Source organism: Cyprinus carpio, unplaced genomic scaffold (assembly GCF_018340385.1).
Source record: "Cyprinus carpio isolate SPL01 unplaced genomic scaffold, ASM1834038v1 S000006493, whole genome shotgun sequence".
NCBI classification, from domain to species: domain Eukaryota; kingdom Metazoa; phylum Chordata; class Actinopteri; order Cypriniformes; family Cyprinidae; genus Cyprinus; species Cyprinus carpio.
In genome coordinates this window covers 619,171-632,481 of record NW_024879166.1, presented here as the reverse complement: position 1 = coordinate 632,481, position 13,311 = coordinate 619,171, and the positions used below count along the sequence as shown (strand labels likewise).

The following is a 13,311-nucleotide window of genomic DNA, read 5'->3' as shown; positions in this document are numbered from 1 at the left end:
AACAAATAAATACAACCGAGCAAATACAACAAATGAAATAACGACTTGGTGCTTTTCAGAATTTTTTTTTTGTTTTTTTTTTTTAGGTATGTCTAACAGTTTTTTAGGTGCAGAAAACTGAAGTAATCAAATGTAAAACAACATTGCATATTTGATTGTATTAAAAGATGAATCCCAATTAAAGTTAAAAAAGCTATTCAATCAAGAGCAGTAAGTAATTTCCTAGTATTTTGTTGTTTGATTAACATTAAGAAAGTGCTGTAACTTTAAGACAATGCACGGATCCAGCACATTCAACCAACTATTAGTCTGCTAGGATCACGACAGCGTGTTTCAGTTCCTGCCAATATCCATCCGATACTGACTGCACAGCCACTGAAGAGGAGTGGACCAACATTCCACAGGCCACAATCAACAACCTGATCAACTCTATGTGAAGGAGATATGTTACACTGCGTGAGGCAAATGGTGGTCACACCAGATACTGACTGGTTTCCAGACATCTTCTCTCAATATTTGAGAGAAATAGGCCTTTTGTGTACATAGAAAAAATCTTAGATCTTTTGAGTTCAGCTCATGAAAAAGGGGGGCAAAAACAAAAAGTGTTGCATTTATAATTTTGTTCAGTGTGGTGTGTGTGTGTGTATATATATATTATATATATATATATATATATATATATATATATATATATATATAGTTGTTGTTTTTTTTTTTTATTTTTAATATAACATAATATAACCATTTTTTAAGTCTCGCGACCCACCAAGGGTGTTTTTTATACCAACCAATTAAATAAATATATCTAAAAAATTCTTCAAAAAACTGTATATTTACATAATGAAAGTGGACACTTCATTTTTTAATTTAGTGCATAAAACTTAAAAAATGTGTTTCTGGGTTAAAGCGACTCAAATTGACAGAGCACACCATATATAATTAGTAAGATTTTTATAAAAATCTTGGGTTCACAATGCAGCCTAATAATCCTTTTAATGTAAAAACTTATTTTACATAAAACTATTTTACGCCTTGTGCTCAAATTTTTTATATTGAAAGATAATTATTATATTGTAATCACTGATTTACATTGTGCTGATATTACCTAATGAACTGATTACAATATAAACCACAGTGTTTTTCATAATGTAATAAATTCATCATAAAATAACCTTTTACATTATGTGAACAATTTTAATAAGTAATACTTATTACATTATGGGGCAGTCGTGGATCAATCATTGGCTGCCCACTGCTCCCGGGTGTGTGTTCATGGTGTGTGTGTGCTCTCGGATGGTTAAATGCAGATCACAAATTCCAAGTATGAGTCACCATACTTGGCCACGTCACTTTACTTTTTTTTCATTATGCTTAGTTATTACATTGAGTTTCTACAGCTGTGCTTTATCAGATATAAACTGCAAAACGTCTCATACTCATCTGCTCTGACGATGATTCGATCTCCGTGGTCTACTAACAAGCACCAAGCCTGAGTCTCCACCATCCCCTGAAAGACCGACTCGACTACAGCTCGACACCAACTCTTCAGAGCCAGACTGAACACCACACACACCTGAGGGAGGAGACAGGACAACAGTAAGTTCATTTACTAGACAACTCAAACTCTTATATGTATTTCATGTCAAATACCCAAAATTAAACAAACAAAGATATTATTATTAATCTATATCCATATTCTGAAATGGCATACCAGCCCCTCCTTCAGTTCAGCAGGCTTTAGTTTCTGGACGTCCAGGTCGACCTCATGGTAGAAGAGGTTCATTTTCACTCTCAGGTTCTCATATTCCTCTGGACTGTCCGGCTGAATGCCTGGTCCTTTCAGAACCCGAGCCCACAGACATCCTGGATCTTCAATCTGACACAAGACAGAGTGTGTGCGTGATATTTACCAACTGATCACTGGAGTAGACTGAATATTTATTATTAAATATTTCAGGGCTCCAAACTGCGACTAAAACAGTCGCATTTGCGACCATAAATATTCATTTGCGAGTTAAGTTTTTGCTGAGGTCGCCACTGGTGACTACCCGCTGAAATCTCCTCAGGATTTAACCGCCAAAAAATTTTCTCAGGAGGCTGATTTGCTTCATTCTTCATTCTATTCTCTTCATTTCTGTGATGAAATTAATTCGGGCCGAAGGTTAATACACACAACTACACCGAATGTGGACCTGCTGTGTGTACGACAGCTTTCAGCAGAGATCAGCCCATAGAGAAAAAGCCGTGTCAGCCAGAAGAGTTTTGTACAGTCTGCATGGCTCTGGCCCATTATCTTCTCCCCGATGCCGAGACTGAACCGACAGAGACGCATTTCAGCCAGAATCGGCCCGTGTGTGCTTGCTATCTGGGTATATATTTACATGTTATAACTTTATAATTTGCATGTTATGCCTTTTTTCCTAATTGTTTTTGCAATCACATAACTTGTTAACGTATTAAACTGAGACGATGCGCATCAAAGTTTTACTGAAAAAAAAAAAAAAAATTTCAATGCTCTCGGTTACTAACGTAACCTCGGTTCCCTGAGATAAGGGAACGAGACATTGCTATAGGAATTACCCTTTTCTCCAAATACTACTGAAGCCTTATTGAAATCACGTCAGTGAAACTGGCCAATGGCGTTCAAGCACGCGAAATATGAGGGGCCCCCCACCCTAAATAAGCAGCACTTGTACGTCATCCATTCAGAATCTTGACTGAAGCACTTGCCATTCTAAGATCCTGACTAGGTGACACGGCAATAAGAGCAATGTCTCGTTCCCTCATCTCAGGGAACCGAGGTTACGTTAGTAATAATACGTTAAACACAGCTCAGGTCTACAGGACCTAGTTGAAACCATGTAAAATCAAGCGGGGCACGGCAACTAGATGATCCTGCGTCACACCCAGGGGCGGAGTTAACGCCAGTGAAACAAATGTGAAATGGCGGCGTCTCCGGTGCCATCATATAGATTAGTTGAAGTTTGTTTAATTTCAGTGAAATTATGTGTTATGATGCAATGGAAGTTATGTGTTATGATACAACCTAGACTCAGACATCAGGCGTCTGGAAACATGTACTGCTCGGATGGAGAGGTGTCGATCTGCCCACAGAAGAAGGTCTCTCGCCAGCCGCAGCAGCGGCCGCGAGCTCACACCCCTTGGTGATTTACAGACCACTGTCACGCTGTCCGTCCCGATGAGAACGTGACGTGTGGAGAATGTCCGGGAGAAAGCACTCGAGCGCTAGGTGTACAGCACGGAGCTCCAGACAGTTTATGTGGCACAACTTCTGTGTTTCTAATCACGTCCCGAAGGCTGTGTCTGCCGTTGCATACGGCTTCCCAGCCCGTGCTCCATGCATCTGTTGTAACAGTCTTTCTCCTGATCACTTGGCCAATAAGAACACCCCGGCGATACAGAGTCATATCACGCCAAGGGGTCAGCACAACCCAGCACTCGCGCGCAACTTTGATACACAAGGTGTCCGTGTGCCATGCGCTCTGTGGCACCTGGCACTTTAACCAGAGTGGAAACCCTCGCATCTGTAGGAGCCCTAGTCTGCACACTGTCGAGGTGGAAGCCATCTGGCTGAGCGTCCTCTGAAAGCATTTCGGCAGGGGAAGAGTGCCCTCACTTTAAGACTGCGAGAGAGCTGATCAGTTTTTGTGAGCGCTCCTCCGACAGACACACTCGCATATTATTGATTGAATTTAGCTCCACTCCTAAAAGGGAGACGTCCTGGCTTGGTACCAGCATGCTCTTTTGCATATTCAGTCAGCCCTAAATGCTCTGAAGATGAGCGAGGAGTCTGAGCTTGCCACTGAGCAGCACGCTCAGGGTAGGGCCGTGAATTGGTATGCTATCCCCTCGAATGCAAATCTCAGGAAACACCAGAGGCGAGGTGCTACCTGAATGTGAAAATAAGCATCCTTTAAATCCACAGAGATAAACCAATCTCTCAGTCTGATGCGTGAGAGGTTTTGTCTTAGCGTAATCATTTTGAACGAGTGCTTTGAAAGCGTGCGGTTCATCGATCTCAGTTCCAAGATTGGGCGGAGTCTAGTGTATGTAGAAGCTGCTCTCACGGTGTGCTAGGGGCGTTTTGTGAGGAGGTTGTATATTTCCTCTAGCGGAAAAACGGGGTGGCCTGCGGAAGAACTGAAGTGTGTAGCTTCGTTCTTTATTGATTCCACAACCCACTCTGATACCCCTGGCAGTGCCTGCCACACTTCTGTGAACAGTGACAGCGGGGGAAGCGGACTGCACACCGTGAGAGATAACTCACCGTTGGGGGGCGGGGAGTTTAATACCACACAAGTGTGTGAGTGAGTTGATGGGGGAGAGGGGAGTGAGAGAGAGGAGAATTGCTCTGATTGTGAGGTGAGTTTTTGTATGTTTTTCGACTCAGTCAAAAACAAACGTGGAATAGTCAAACACAAACATAACAATTGCTCTCGCAGCCTGCAACAGGCAGGGGCGTGGTGAACCCACACAGCCGAGTGAGTAGACTTTTTCAGTGACTCGTCTTCGGTGCAGGTGCAGATTTCCTCCTCCGAGAGACAGCATCAGGAACGCGGCTTTGATTCTTGTGCCGGTGGCCTGCTGTCTCTGTCAGGCGCTTCGGCCAAGGCTGTCTTGGTCTCACCGCCGGCTTATGTTCGCGCCGAACAGCAGTAGAAGATGCGGTTTTCCCCGCACGCCGCGCTGAGGATGAGCGGGAACATGCAGGAAGGTTTTGCGCTGGCGCGTTTTTGGCAGGAAGTGGTTAATAGCTTTCGACGGTTTCTGCGCTTCAACGAAGCGCTGTGTGAACGTCTTCTACCGCTGCTCCGATGAGACCTGAGGGATTCACAGGAGCGTCCAGAAGTTTCTTTTTTTTTTTTTTTTTTTTTGAGTCCTTTGAACACTTCAGGGTCCGGCCCGTCCTCATCCAGAGACTTGAGCAGCTTGGCCTGATACACCTGGAGTACCGTCATCACGTGCAGTGCTTTAAGCTGCTTGGCCCGCTGTGGAGAAAGCCTTGGGGGTGAAGTTTGCAATGGCGCGGCAAGGTTCAGAGGGGTAAGGCGCGTTGTTCACTCTCCAGTTCGCCGCGGCTGAAGGACAGTGATGGGCGGCAACGGCTTCTTCCACAGGGGGGAGTTTAACATACCCCACTTGGTCCCACAGAAGACAGGAGGGAGGATCTTGGGTTACGGGTCTTGTGCACTTGACTGGTGAGCGGCGTGTCCTTTCGGCCGCGATCCAACTGGAGTTATCAATCATCCAGACAGCTTCTGGCCCACTCGGCAGGAAGTGCCCACTCCAAACCGAGCTCATCAACTGCCTTGGACAGGACACTAAGCAGCTCGACATCACTATAATGTAGGTCCCTCCTCTTCATGCCATGGGGCGCAGTGTAATCCGGTGGGCTGTTAGACCACTCCTCTCTCGCAGACGCTGCCACTGAAATGGAATCATCCTCCTCTTCAGCGCCCGACATGGTACCGAAGGAAACCACATCTTGAGCGATGGGTAAGGGTGTGAGAACACAGCGGTCTATTAAGCTCCCTGGAAGGGACCTGCAGCAGGGGGGTGAGGAGTGCCTGGGCTTGTCACCTGACCCTGACAGATCCGCATCAGAAGCTTGCGGCACTTTCCTCCTTGGCTCGAAGAGGCTGCAGAGGAAGAGCGCGGCAGGGCTTGTTGGGGGAGTTCATCACCTTGGATGATGGGCACATGGAGCTTGAGAGTCTGGAGGCTCAAATCTCCGCAGTGGGGGCAGTCCGACCCCCCAATCGCAGCTTTTGCATGGGCGCGACCCATCAGAGTCATCCTTGTTTCCGAAGCTCACCGGAACACAGCAGGGGAAGCGAAGGCGTGTGCACTGCAGCGTGTAGATCACGGCGAGTAGTCTTGTTGATAGGCTTCTTGCTTCTCGTAGAAGGTTGGCTGAAGGAAAAGGTTCTGAATGGATGACATACAAGCGCTGCCTTATAGAGTGGGGGCCCCTCATATTTCGAGCGCTTGAACGCCATTGGCCAGTTTTCACTGGCGTGATTCAAGAAGGCTTCAGTAGTATTTTGAGAAAAGGATCATTCCAATAGCAATGTAGAGTGACCGAATCAAAAGGGAACAGTCCTCATCTCTGCCACACATCAGCACTGTCACACACCTGATAAACGCAGCTCAGTTGAGCAGCGCGCGCGAGAGAGAAATGATGCCAATATCGTTAACAATTAACGTTTATAATAATTAATATGGCTTCTTAACAAGATCATGGTCTGTGTTCTTTTAAATGCGTGAACTTCATTATTTGAAGTGCACTTGCCGTCCAGTAATCGCAAAAAAGCTCTGTGCTTTGTCACTTTTTAATAAACAAACAAAGTACCAGCTTTAAAATTATTCCAAATTCATAACTAAATTCAAACAATAGTTTTTGGCTCTCTTTAATGAGGCAGGCGCGGTTGCTTAAGCGTCTCAGTTCAAGGGCAAGTGAACCCATTTAATCTTTCTCTAATACTATAGTACATAATGAACATGAACTTACATCAAAAGGTAGGCTGTTTTATAAACGAGCCTACAGGACAACTTACTAAAATGTCTCATGTAAAAGCTCATTCATTGTTTCAAACTGCAGAAAACGTGTAAAGCTTGTAAACACTGCGTAATATACATTTACTTCAGAATAACCCTTCAGTGTCCATGAGTTCATCAGTCAGCTAGAAATTAAAATAACTATAAAGAGGAGCATTTTGTTATATTTATGCACTAGTGCATATTAATATTTTTACTTAACCTGTTGTCTACATGATTTAGCTCCTTCTATAAAATTACATTTTACTAATTAAGACCAAGTGTGAAAGTGTGAAAGACACACACTCTTAAAAATAATTTTTGGTTCCACAAAGCAGCATTCAGTCAAAGGTTCTTTAAAGAACCATCTCTTTCTCAGCTTTTTATAATCTAAAGAACCTTTTTTCGCCACAAAGAATCTTTTGTGAAACGTAAAAGTTCTTCACATGTTAAAGGTTCTTTATGAAACCATTTACAGGTTTTTCTATGTCATCATGAAGCACCTTTATTTTTAAGAGTGTATGACAACATTTACAGGACGCATTGAGTAGGAGCCCAAACTACACTCAGTGGCCAAGTGATACTTATGCTCCATGATATCGGTACAGATTCTGTGTAATAATTCTTTGTGACTATATATTTCAAAGTTGGAAAAGACATTAAGTTTTTTTCTTATAGGAGCCAATGGCTCCTTACTTTTTTTTTTTTTGTTTGGAGCCCTGTATTTGCTATAAAAGCTCTTCTGTCAGCTTTGTGTTTTAATTGCCATATACACAAAATAATAATAATAATAATACAAATAAAAAAGATACAGAGGAAGACAGCTTTCATTTCAATATGTCTATGAAGGCAAAAACAGCAATAATGCTTAATGGTGTCCTCTGGTGACATTATGACATTTTGAAAGTGGAGACTGGGCACCGCATGTGCTGAACCTTTGTTCAGAAAATCATGTAATGTATATGTAAATGAATATATGAAAAAAATTGCAAAGACTGTTTTTTTTTTTTTTTTTTTTCGATGAATAATACAATTTTTAGAAATAAGCCAATACTGTGCTGCCTACTGTAAAACATGACTTGGGGGTGGGGGGCACTTCAGTGCAAATACATAAATATAAATAAATCTCGTCCAAAATTTTTTTAAAAAAAATCACCCAGCATTTTTTCTTTTTTGTAACAATTATCAGTGATACACATTTGACATCCCAGCAAGAGCCTTACTATTAGGGTTATTATAATTAACTAAAAGCATAAAAACACTTACTTTATATTTAAATCTTACTTTACTTGTTTATAAAACACTTTACTTAGGGAGACGGGGGACTTTAATGTTAGTTGCCCAAGGCAGCATTTCTCATTTTTATCTACTTTAACTTGATGTACTACAATACATAAAATTTAAATAAAAATGAATAAAAACCATATAAACATTAAATAATAATAATAATAATAATAATAATAATAAAAATGACAAAGCCAAAACATTTTAAATACAACTTTAAAACGAATTACAAATTCAAACTAAAATATTTTAAAAACTAATTTAAAATAATTAATAATAGTATCTTAACACTACTAAAATAATGTTGCTGGTTGCGTCATATCTGATAGAAACAGCCATCATGTAGTGCTCTACCTTGATTATCTGTATTTCTAACATTTCTCCAATTTCCACGGCAAAGCCTGCAAAAGAGTGAAAAAGAATAAGATAAAATGCATTATAAAACTCATACTTCACAAGACATCAACATGATGGCAAATGTATAGTGCTGTGAAATAGTATGTGCATCTCATGATAAGTTTTATTAGGATGCTCTGAGTGACAAAAAAAATAATAAAAAAAAAAAAAAAACACAGAGGGCGATTTCTCCTAGTTGATGTAAAAAACTGATGGACTAATTATGAGACAACCCTCGAACATTACTTCTGCAAAAGAGAGCAATATAGCTAGATGAACTTATGTTTTTACAAAGACAGTTAAATAAACTTTGTTGTTGTTTAAATGCCAGTCAAATTTGTATTATTTGTAGAAATACATGGCATCACACATCACCCATCAAAATGGTCCAAATGAAGTTTTGTAGTATTGTTTTGTAGGACAAAGACTCACAGCGTGTTTGCTGTCAAAGTCTGGTTCAGCCAATGGCGCGAGTTTAGGACAATCTTCTGAATGAGACAAATTAGCAGTAAGTTACCTGTTGGAAAAATAGTCCATCGTTAAAATAAATCCACACTAACACAGGGTTCGCCATTGCGATTTAAAAATGTCCCAAGCCTCCGTTTACATAAATAACATAATGAACTAGAAAGAACTAGCAACAATGACAATTTGTGTCGCTCCCGAGAAGCTAACTGATGGAGCAAGGAGGAGGCAGCACGATCGTTTTTATACAACAGTTAATAGCAAATAAACAAGTTAATTTCGAGTAACTTACATTTCAGACACAATATTGCCAGATACTTTGTCTGCTTTTTCCCAAACAAAGACACAGCAGCACCTGAACTCGTTCCTGAATCTTTAATGATTCTTCGTTTTTTGAACAAAACGGTTCAACGAATGATTCAATGACTCGTTCGGTCGGTTTGAACGAATCGGTTGAATGAATGATCGACTGCCATAAAGACGGTTATTTGTTGTCATCTAGCGGCGTAACTATCAGCAGAAAGAGTCATCAGTGCTGTTTGACAATCAGATGACCGTTTTTAATAATTGATAAAGTTTTTATTACACATATAAACTGCAGGAGGCACATTCGCAATAGTTAACGGAAGATACTGCAGGACACTGCGGTCAAGCCGACAGGACGGATGAGACTTTTGAAGCTATATAAAAACGTAAAATAATTAACCACATTTTATACTGGATGTATTGTGGAAGTTTGTGAGTTTAAGCAAACGGTTTTGCACAAAGTTGGGTGTTGCAGGAAATTAAAACCTTATTTTTGTCTGTCGAGTAGCTCTGTTTAACGACATGAAAGGTTATTAATCGTTAAATGCGCCAATTAATAACGTTAGTAGCGTGTGTGGTGTGAAACATGATCATGTAGGCATAAATACGAAAAAAATAAGTTTCTTACCTCATCTGCTTATCAAGAAATGCTATAGAGACGTGCACGTGACAATCAGTGACGCCATCAATCAGTCCAGCAGAGATTCACGTGCAGCAAATATAAATCGCATTTATTATTTTAAACAAAGATTTGGATCTTTAGCTTTAACTACATTTGCCTAAAAATATTAAATATTTGGGAAAATGCTTTGCAGTCTATTAAAATGCACTTATCGTTGTAACCATTTGCCTAGTCATTTATAAGCAGGTAGATGTTAGATATTATTTTATTATACAAATCATAATGTCTGTGTGTATTCTGATAAATGTCATATTTTCTAATATAATGAACAATACAAAATATCTTTACATATTAAATTTTTCATTCCATCTCTATTAGTTTTGAGGTTAATCTACATGCTATTCGCTCCTAAAATGTACAATCTTTTTTTGTCAGGAAAACTCACCTAAATCCTGATGACGTCATCCTATATTTAGGGGCATATACCAAATTTTCGTTCAAGTCAAATGCATTTGCTTTCATTGTATTTATGGAAAACTAAATTAATTGATTTTAAAAAGGCACAGTTTTTTGGGTGAACTGTTCTCTCAAAATGTGCAAGCGATGAACAAATAATACTCTTGATCTTTAAGATGATGATTAAAACTTCAAAACATTACAGTGTTGTACCTCTGAGAATTATTGTGACATTTCCGGCAATTATAAAATACCTTTTAAAAAACCCTCAGCACCCTTTGAACGGAAAAGACAACAGATCCTCTTACCTGCACTCTTACATTACATCACTCCAAACAATCAAACATTCAGCAAAGCCCCTTTTAGCCAGAGGCAGCATGCCTATACATCAAATATTTCGTACTACAATTATCTGAGTGGGGTGTTTATCGTGGTTTTAGGCTTTCCTTTTTTCACATTACAAATTAATTATATACTGTACATGCATGCATATTGTGCAGGTCTTGGCATGACATCATTTTCTGGTGTTTAATTATAATGTAATTGGCAAGCATCATGCTGAAATTATACTTATAATCACAAATCAAAGCATAATCTTTATGTTTGTTTTAATAGCGAGGCTAAAACTACATTCTAGAGTCACTGCATCCATTAATTAAAAGCTGTTTTAGGACCCATAAAATATCCTACAAATGTTTTTGTGTGCATGCAAATCTTATACATTCCAGGAAATATGATTGTACTGGATGGAAACATAGCACATCTTTAAAACATCAGATAAACAAAAGAACCATACTACACAGTATAGACTTCATTAATCCCACACTGGGGAAATTCACTTGTTACTGCATACTCCACAAGACCAATCACAATACAACAAACAAAGAAAAACATACGAAAAACATACAACCATACTACACAGTATTGTTATTACAATTAAACAGTCTAACTGCTGTTGTAAGGAAGGACCTGTGATAGCGCTCCTTCTTACACAGTGGATGTACCAGTTCTATTGCTGAAGGAACTACTCAGGGACAAACACAATCTCATGCAAAGGGTGAGAGATGTTATTGATAATGGACTTCAACTTGGACAGAATTCTCCTCTCCCCCACTTCCTCGATGGTATCCAAAGGACATTCCAGAATAGAACTGGAATAGAACAGAATAGAATTAACAGTACTACTGAAATAATTAAGTAAAGGAACAGTTCACCCCGAAATTTGCTGACATTATTTACTCCTGTCACTAAACTTTATCACTTTAGGACTTACTTTGTTCTGTGACACGCAAAGGAGATATGCTGTGTAATGTAATGGTCATTCTTTTCTGTGCAATTACAGTGAATGAGGGATTTCTTCTAGCAAGAAACTAGCATTGCGATAATTAAATATACACTTAGTTATCACCAAACCTCTGTTTTGTTGTAGATCATTAGCTCATTATGCATCCTCAGAAGCCTGTCGAAATTAGTGTCAGCAGGTACCCTCAAACACAAACACATTGTCTTTTAAGAGGCAGTTTCAGACAAGAAGTCTGTTGCCTAAGATTCCTAATGCAGTCCTCATGTTTTATACATCCATTTATGTAAGTGTATATAGTCTTTGATAAGTAAACATGTTAATTTGCACCTTTGGAATAAAACAATGCTTTACCAGTGCTTCATTTTTAGGGGGCTGCATTTTAACATTAATTTAAGTGAACATTTCAGTTGGAAACAGTTTCTAATGATCATATTTGTTTTCTTACTGCTTGTCATATCTATCTTTTATATTCAGTAATCATATATAGAATAGTTATCAACATTCACAGAATTATAGTCTTAATGTTTTTTTTTTGTCTTACAAAAGTTGACATTTTTATTTGCCTAGTTGCAGTATAATATGACCTACACAAAGAAAGTAGATAAGCAAGAAAGGGAGGGAAAATATATATTTTTTTTTTTGTTCAGATTTAGCTTTAATGAAGAATTATGGCAGATGGAGTATTCTGACAACGACTTTCATACCTTTTATGGACCTTGACACTGTTATTTATTTGGCAGTCTATGGGACAATCTCAGGCCTCCAGGTTTTTCATCCAAAATATCTTAAATTGTTGTTCCGAAGTGTAACAAAGCTTTTATGGGTTTGGAACGACATGGGGGTAAGTGCTTAATGAAAAAATTCATGAGATTGGCAGAAACTGTGTGTGTTGGTGTAGTTGTCAATCCTTAAGCAGAATACACAGAACAAAAACACAGGAATGATTAGTTTACTGTGTGTTCTTGCTTTGAATCTAAGGTTGTTTATTATATTGGTAAGCATAAATATTTGCCACCCATTTCAGTGTATTTCAGATTCTGTATATTTGTTAAAGTGTAACCAGTGTACTCAGACTTTGGACAGACATTTTTTCCTTCAGGAAACAAATAGTAATGCTCCTCGCAGTGAGAGCAGTCTGTGTCAGAGAGTGCAGCCTCAGCGTGGGTATGGCACTCACTGTGCCCATCTGCATCGTGCAGAGCATCTTTTTCTTCAGCTTCTTGCTTGCAGAGTCAGCAAGCCCTCACCAAAAAGTAGTATACTTCAAGTTTATTTTATTAAGTATACATAAGTAAAGTTCAAGTATATTTAGACTTTTTTGTAAGTATAAGTCAAGTATACTTTAAATGTCATTTTAAGTATATTTCTGAGAAGTAAAATAAAGCCCATTTCTGAGAAGTACATAAAAAGTAAAAACTAAAAGCATACTTTCCTATTTTTAGGTTAAAAGAAGTATACTAATAGCACACTTGAATAAACTTCTTTTTCGTAAGGGAGGAGATGATCTTCGTTGCTGAAGGAGAAAAATTCAGATGAAATGGTGCTCATAGCCGACTTATGTAGTAGTCGGCTTCACCCCTTTTGGTGGGTTGAAGCACCATTGATTTGTGCAGCTACATGAACATGATCAAATCAGGTTTCAGTATCAGAGTAAACAGGAGTTTCCCACAAACATCAGCGACGCAACAGGAGAGACTATTCGAAAGGGAAACTGGGTAGTGTTGTCATTTCTGACGAGGCTAGTCAGAATATCAAGTTTATTTATAAAGGTGCCAGGTAGACATAGAGGACAACAGATAATCATAACTAAGTCAGTTATTGACGTCTATTGACATGATGACTTGATATTGACAAAAAGTGGTAAGGTTAAGTAATCTGTTTGACACATTGTCACGTGTTGGTGATACAAAATGCACGAGGA

At 39.2% G+C, this 13,311-nt stretch overlaps 1 protein-coding gene across 4 annotated transcripts; it reads right to left on the bottom strand.

Annotated features, from left to right (window-relative positions):
* Positions 1-1,322: 1,322 nt before the first annotated feature.
* Positions 1,323-9,711, bottom strand: LOC122143721 (putative ATP-dependent RNA helicase TDRD12). 4 transcript variants are annotated; one of them, XM_042754315.1, is made up of 5 exons: positions 9,638-9,711; positions 8,614-8,755; positions 8,197-8,243; positions 1,712-1,876; positions 1,323-1,573 (listed from the first exon to the last, which is right to left on the bottom strand). In XM_042754315.1, the coding sequence occupies exons 2-5, from the start codon at positions 8,615-8,617 to the stop codon at positions 1,379-1,381; spliced, it is 411 nt and encodes a 136-aa protein (XP_042610249.1). In that variant the 5' UTR covers positions 8,618-8,755; positions 9,638-9,711; the 3' UTR covers positions 1,323-1,378. The 4 variants fall into 4 exon arrangements, with proteins under 4 accessions (XP_042610249.1, XP_042610251.1, XP_042610252.1 ...); XM_042754317.1 differs by lacking the exon at positions 9,638-9,711 and adding an exon at positions 8,996-9,030; XM_042754318.1 differs by having other exon boundaries at positions 1,331-1,573; positions 8,671-8,755.
* Positions 9,712-13,311: the final 3,600 nt, after the last annotated feature.

Excerpts from the sequence above, each read along its gene's own strand:
- LOC122143721 (XM_042754315.1), bottom strand. Across the intron at positions 1,877-8,196 it reads TAGAAATACAGATAATCAAG|ATTGAAGATCCAGGATGTCT; the intron begins GTAGAGCACTAC and ends GTCTTGTGTCAG. Across the intron at positions 1,574-1,711 it reads CTGAACTGAAGGAGGGGCTG|GTGTGTGTGGTGTTCAGTCT; the intron begins GTATGCCATTTC and ends CTCCTCCCTCAG.